This window comes from Colossoma macropomum, unplaced genomic scaffold, assembly GCF_904425465.1.
Source record: "Colossoma macropomum unplaced genomic scaffold, Colossoma_macropomum, whole genome shotgun sequence".
Taxonomy (NCBI): Eukaryota; Metazoa; Chordata; class Actinopteri; order Characiformes; family Serrasalmidae; genus Colossoma; species Colossoma macropomum.
The window spans coordinates 6455022-6461640 of record NW_023494798.1 but is presented as its reverse complement, the minus strand read 5'-3'; the positions used below and the strand labels follow the sequence as shown (position 1 = coordinate 6461640).

The window sequence follows — 6619 nt, the reverse complement described above, 5'->3', positions numbered from 1 at the left end:
GATTTCCAATATTTTATTTCTCACCACTCCCGCTGTTTGGGCGGCATCTTCGGGGCTTCAGTCCTGAATATCCAGATGCTCCAAACAGGCTGTCCAGCCTAGAATTATCGCTACAATGTGCTTTTCTTAACCACCTTGCAGTGCTAGTGCCAAGCTAATGGTGGTGTACACTGACCTTCCCACATTGGATATAACACTACTGATGGTAGCACTAGTTTAAAATCTGATATTTGAAGCCTGTAATGTGCTATAATGTGTAATGCATTTTTATAAATGTTTATAGCCATGTTTATGATGCCTTATGAATGCATTGTAACATGTTATGAATGTGTTTATAGATGCTTACAAAGGTGGTATTCATAGAAAGTGTTACCTTTCTCTGCTGCACTAAGGGGTGCACCAGTACAAAGCTCAGTATCAGTCCAATACTGCCCAAAATCACTGGACCAGACATCAAAAAACAAAAAAGAATTATCCAATATGATCCAGTAAGCTATCAAGTAAATGCTTAACTTTCGCATAAAGTTGCACTTTAAATGTCATTTTGAATGTTTGAATGACAGTGACCAATCAAAAATGCTGCTGAAAGTTTTATGTGTGAGAAAGTTTAAATATAAAAGAAACAGTATTGCATAACTGTCAAATGTCTGAGTCATGCTGTGGGCTATGTATTTATTCATTTAATAGAGTAGAATATTTGTTTCACAGTTTGGGTATGATATTATTTAGATGGCTTAAGCAAAATGCATCCAGGCAAATACATTAAGAACAGCTAAGTTGTTTAAGAGAAAGAACGAGAAGGGACTGGATTGGTATCAGTATCAGCAGATATTCAAGACTGCAGTATCATTATCGATATCAGACATGAAAAGTGGCATCGTACCGCCGCTAGCTGCACTTTGATGACTTTTATTAGATTTTCCATCTCAACACCCAGAAAATCACACGGAAGAAACTCCTCTCCATTATGAGGATCAGGACGTATTTCATACCAGCCATGCAGCTGTATTCTCACACAACAATGTAGAAAATTCTATTGTAATCAAGATAGAGGGGCACTGAAATTACTGAAAAGAATTGCAACAATCGGAAATAACAACTGTTGTTGTAATGTGGATATACATATTTTATAATAGATTGCAGAACATTAACACGTAGTATATCTTAACTGTATGTTTATGGGGCCCTTGGATCTTGGGGGCCATATATATATATATATATTTCAGAACTGATTGTTGACCATCAATGCATGAAGTATATCTAATATGTATATTCATGGAGACCGTAGACGCAAAATGTAATAAAAAAAAATCTATATTGAAACAGTGATATAGTCACACTGGTTGTGCTATACTGTGAGATAGTGGCACTGGTGCTATTTGGGATTTGGCTTGTTTACGACCTGTTTATGACCCCAGCACACCAGTGTCTTGTGAATTTATGTGGTATCAGAGAATGTAATCACACTAATTAAGAGTTCAAACTGCTTGTAATATCAAAATGTGACCAGGACAGGGTGGGTTATAAATACAGTGTATGAAGACTGACCAAAGAGCCATTCGCATTTCTTATGCGAACACAAACCTATTAGGGTAAATTTTAGCTGCGAATGCAAATTTGACTTTGTCCCACATTGTGTGTCCACAAACACAGTGTTATGTGTTTAAAATATTTTGGTAGACTAATTGGTTCTATCTAAATGTTTTTCCTTGACTGTTTAATTCTTTGAAGTTAATAAAATTTTAAAACTATCCTTTAAAAATGTACCTCAGTAAATTCCAGTATGTATTCTAAATACTGTTACAATCTATCCCTGTAATGGTGCTCAGGCACACGGACATATAGACCCCAAAGGTGGTTGGATTTGGGGTTTGAGCTCCTGGCCTATTGTCCTCAGATGGTACTCTTTTGGTTGTTGAATATTAAAATAGTATTTTATGTGGGTTTGGTATCAGCGAAAGTGGTCTCTTGTGATACATCACAATAACACTATTATTTATTTTTTTTGAATTTAGCTGAAACACTAAAATTTTACATTAAAACCATGTGTCTCAATTTACCATAATTCATGCTGCTGTTATCTTCCACATAGGCTCCCGTAGGAAGCTGTTTACTGCACAGAGGTTGTATTTGACTGACTCACAATGTCGTAAATAAAAGTTTCATGGTTTCTGGATTACGCTTTAACTCATAAATAGCCCATTCAAACAGCTCCTCACAAGAAAAAGCAGTGTTACCGATCGTTGTATCTTTTAAACATCAGTCAAAAACTGGCTGCTCCAGTGTTTCTCAAAACATTAGGACGCCTCATCTGTAGGAGTGATTGCAGTAAAATTTCAAACAATACATCTAATGCACAGGGTGGAAGAGGACACTGAATAGCTTGAGTAGTGTGGAAATTGTGTAAAATATATGTTTTGACCAATGACATTTGACCAATGCTAGGCAGCACTTTTTACCACCATCAAAGCAATGAATGCAAGAATATTCTTGGAAAGAATGATGTTCATCCCTATAGTACACATCCAAAGACTTGCCAATGCCAAGGGGCACTCAAGCAGATCTGATGGCTTATGATGATCCAACACCTTCCTAAGACATTTTTGTGGATTTTTTGTGTGAAGATCTCAAAAAGCTTTAGAAGGTACTTTAGCCATAAGGTGTTTCTTGGTATTCTGCTCTGGCCTAAAAACAATTAGGAAACACTTTGGAGCAAAAATACAAGTAATCAAACCAAAGCTTGATGCCAGAATAGCAAATATCTCTACAGCTACAGTGAACTTTCCAGGAGAGCTGACATAAGCTGGGATAAAGGTGATCCAAACTGCACAGAATATGAGCATGCTGAATGTGATGAACTTGGCTTCATTAAAGTTATCAGGCAGCTTCCGTGCTAGAAAAGCCAAAATAAAACACAAAAGAGCCAGAAATCCTATATAACCCAGCACAGCCCAGAAACCTATAGCTGAACCTAATCCACATTCCAGTATTATCCTTTCCTTGTAGTACTTTAAATTTCTAAAGGGGTGAGGAGGAGATATTTTTAACCAAAGAACACAAATAAGAACCTGTATGAGAGTGAAGGTGAGAACACTGAGTCTCTGCTGTGGAGGCCCAAACCATTTCATGGCATTACTGCCTGGAAGTGTAGCTCTGAAGGCCATTAACACCACTATTGTTTTCCCCAGAACACAGGAGATGCAGAGGACGAAGGTGATCCCAAACGCTGTGTGGCGCAGCATACAGGACCACTCAGAGGGCTGACCAATGAAAGTAAGTGAGCAGAGGAAACACAGAGTCAGTGAGAAGAGCAGCAGGAAGCTCAGCTCTGAGTTGTTGGCTCTGACAATGGGAGAAGTTCTGTGCTTGTAGAAGACAACAGCTACAGACATAGCTATGAAGGCTCCAGAGATGGAGAATGCTGTCAGGATGATGCTCAGAGTGTCGTCCCAAGACAGAAACTCCACAGGCTTGGGGAGGCATCTGTCTTGCTGGGCGTTGGGCCAGAACTCAGGAGGGCAGCGCACACAGTCCAAAGAGTCTAAAAAGTCAGAAAAGTAAAATCAGAGTCCTATAACAGAGAGAGCACTAAAATGAGGCCTTATGTTAAAGACATGTGGACTTGAGTCAGTGACTTGGACTAATGTTCTGTGTTGACTGAGCCATAACTTGATTTAAACACATCAACTAAACTGAACTGTATTGATTTTAGGAGTTTACAACTGTTTCTAACATTTCGGTTTATTTTTCTTGGTTATTTGAGGTGATTGGAAAGATTCTAAGCAGATGATTTACACGTTTAGGATGTTCAGCAGCATTACAGTAGTGACTACTTTTACTATTTATGAAATTACATGGAATAGGGCCAAGTAAAAGGGCATTTTTCTTGTGATATCCAACCTGTCTTATTACTGATCTCTCCTTCTGCACATGGTATACAGTCATAGCAGCAGACTGGCTTTCCTTTCTGCACAGCCTTCCTGGTTCCTGGAGGACAGCTCTCACTGCACACAGACTTTGGAACCTTGGAAAAAACATTACAGAAAGTTTCAAATGCAGCTCCTTAACAAAATGTGGAAAACTTAAGTGTTACAAGGTGGCAGTGACAAAAGTTTCCATTTTCTTGCTCTAAATTCAACATCTCATATATTTAGATGTCTTAAACACAATGTGATCTTGTAACATGTCTCTTGAGAGTTGGCATTTGAAAACCTTTACATCTGATGTCTAATTGTGACATTTGATACCATAAATAGTTCAAATGTATTTTTTCATAATCATTCTTTAATCTCTGTTCCTTACAATGGACTGAAACGCTCCTGGACTGAAAGGCTCACATCAAAATATTTATTCAGCTTAATTTGCTTATATATTGAATGAATGTTACATTTTGAAAAGCAAAGGAAACATGATCTTCCATGAAATGCACCCTTAAAGAATGGAGAGATACTGTACCTCTTTCTGCCCCCCCACCCAGCTGATAGCTCTGCTCATACTGAACTCCAGGTCTCTTGGTCTGGATGAGTCATAGTGGCCCACAGTCACAAAATCCAAACCACCATCTTTATTAAACTGCCAGTTTATGAGCTCGTAGACGGCCACAGGATCACCACTGGAATCAAACGAGACCTGAAAACCATTCCTTGTGGTGAAATTCACTTTCTTGAGCTGATTGAGTATCTGCAGAGGAATAAAGTTACATGAAAATTGTCTATAAAAAGTTTCTACCTAGACAATGTATTATAAACCCGGTGTCTAATCTTTAAACACATGACTTACTGTTTAACCATGATTATTAATAGTATTGTTGGTATAATAGTCGGATAACTAATAAACAAAATAAGTATGCTTATTTTTGTGATTTGGGCTTAAAAGCAGCACTTTATACCTGCCATGGTGTGAATTTAGCGCTCTTGTCACACTGCGTGTCATTACAGATAACACCGTGGATGGCATGCGCTATGGCATACGTAGCTTTGTACACCATGTTAGTTATGCGCAGCTGTGACGTGTCTGTATATGGGTTCTGCAGCGCGCGGATATCTTCGCTGCCGTCACATTCCCGCGCGCCCTCTGAGGAGCCTTTTAGGCTACAGCTGAACGAGCTCTCCCAAAACTCCGTTAGCAGAGGCGATTTCAGTGCTTGTTCTGGAGAGAGATCCAGAAGAAACTCACGAAGACCTGGAATCACTGAGCGGGGGACCCCAAATCCTATCGCCCCAGCGCACATGTTATATTTTAAAAATTCTGGGTGAGTGACCCACGCTTCGCTGCCGATCCACTGAAGGGGAGGCGGCGGCTGTCTTGCCAGTTCCTCCAACAGAAACCTCATATCTCCCGAGTTAAGAAACGCTACTATTACCCGGGCTGTTGATCTGCGGATGACGTTTGCCACTCTCTCCAGTTTACTGCGCGGTTGTGTTCTGTAGTAGGACTCGGAGTACTCCACACAGATGCCCTCCTCCTGCGCAGCCTTTAGAAACAATGCCATTCCATAATTTCCATAGTCTGTGTCGCTGCGCACTGCCCCAATCCATGTCCAGCCAAAATGCTTGACCATTCTTGCTATCGCGGCCGCTTGGTGGTGGTCACTTGGTATGGTCCTGAAGAAGGCAGGATACTGACGCTTATCGCTCAGACATGCGCAGGTTGCGTAGTGACTCACCTGTTATTGAGTGAAAATAAAAAAAAAAAGTTACTTGGTTAAGCTCTGCATCTTTTTTTACATTCATTCTCTTATATTTTTTTTACTCTCAAGCAAAATATGCATCAATTATCAATCATTCATTTTTTCAATTTTTCAACTGTTATAGCAGCAGGGGGCTGAGTTTATAAATATGACACAATAAAGTGCAGCCTTCTGTAATCACCTCTGGAATTCGAAAAAGGCCCAACATCCTGGCCATACTAATTGAGGCAGTGGAAGCAGATTCTCCCACGAGAGCAGGAACAGCTGCAGCTGCAGATTTTGAACAGGAATCAGTATCATTGAAAAATGGTTCCATGCCGTTTGCAAACTGAAGTGCAACTTTTATTGCCATTTGCACGGCAGTGCACGAGTCGTGTATCTGGTATCCTAACGTGATTCCCGGCAGGAGATCTGTTCTGTTGTTGATCTCGTGGATGGTGAACTCCATGGCACGAGCGAAGCGCAGCTCCCTTAAATCCATACTGTTTAAAGACAATATCAGTAACACATTTTTACAAAGTTTTCTGATATTTTTCCTTCAAATTCATTGTATGTTTCACAAATACAACTAACATATGCCTGCAAAACGTAACCAGAGAATAATTATAACTTCTATTTAATTCTAAAGAAACGCCCTGCTGGCTGTGCTGTCAGACCTCCCAGAGCACTGTGGCTGGAGTGGCTGTCTAGTGTAGGTCCTCTGGTCTGATCTCGTGTAGAAATGAATAGAAAAAATTCCTCCGATTATAAAATCTCCATTCATAGAAAGACCAGGCAACTGAGGATCAGTCCACAGCCTGCAGCTGACCGGGTCAGCTTTACATTCTGCTGGGCTGAGCCCAGTTACATACAGCACTGATACGAACGCTGTGACACTTAAAATTAACCGCATGACATATTAGGTGACTTCTAGTCCTCTGAAGGGTAGGC

At 40.1% G+C, this 6619-nt stretch overlaps 1 protein-coding gene across 1 annotated transcript; it reads right to left on the bottom strand.

The window, feature by feature from the left end:
- Positions 1 to 2627: 2627 nt before the first annotated feature.
- Positions 2628 to 6171, bottom strand: LOC118818518 (extracellular calcium-sensing receptor-like). The gene is made up of 5 exons (XM_036585767.1): positions 5871 to 6171; positions 4889 to 5665; positions 4456 to 4680; positions 3901 to 4024; positions 2628 to 3541 (listed from the first exon to the last, which is right to left on the bottom strand). Exons 1-5 carry the CDS (start codon positions 6168 to 6170, stop codon positions 2628 to 2630), a joined length of 2340 nt encoding a protein of 779 aa, XP_036441660.1. The 5' UTR covers position 6171.
- Between the last annotated feature and the right edge of the window lie 448 nt (positions 6172 to 6619).

Bases quoted from the DNA above. Each gene is read 5' to 3' on its own strand.
- LOC118818518 (XM_036585767.1), bottom strand. From the start codon at position 6,170: ATGGATTTAAGGGAGCTGCGCTTCGCTCGTGCCATGGAGTTCACCATC. The intron at 5,666-5,870 runs GTGATTACAGAA...ACTCAATAACAG, and splicing joins GCCTTTTTCGAATTCCAGAG to GTGAGTCACTACGCAACCTG. The intron at 4,681-4,888 runs GTATAAAGTGCT...ATTCCTCTGCAG, and splicing joins CTAAATTCACACCATGGCAG to ATACTCAATCAGCTCAAGAA.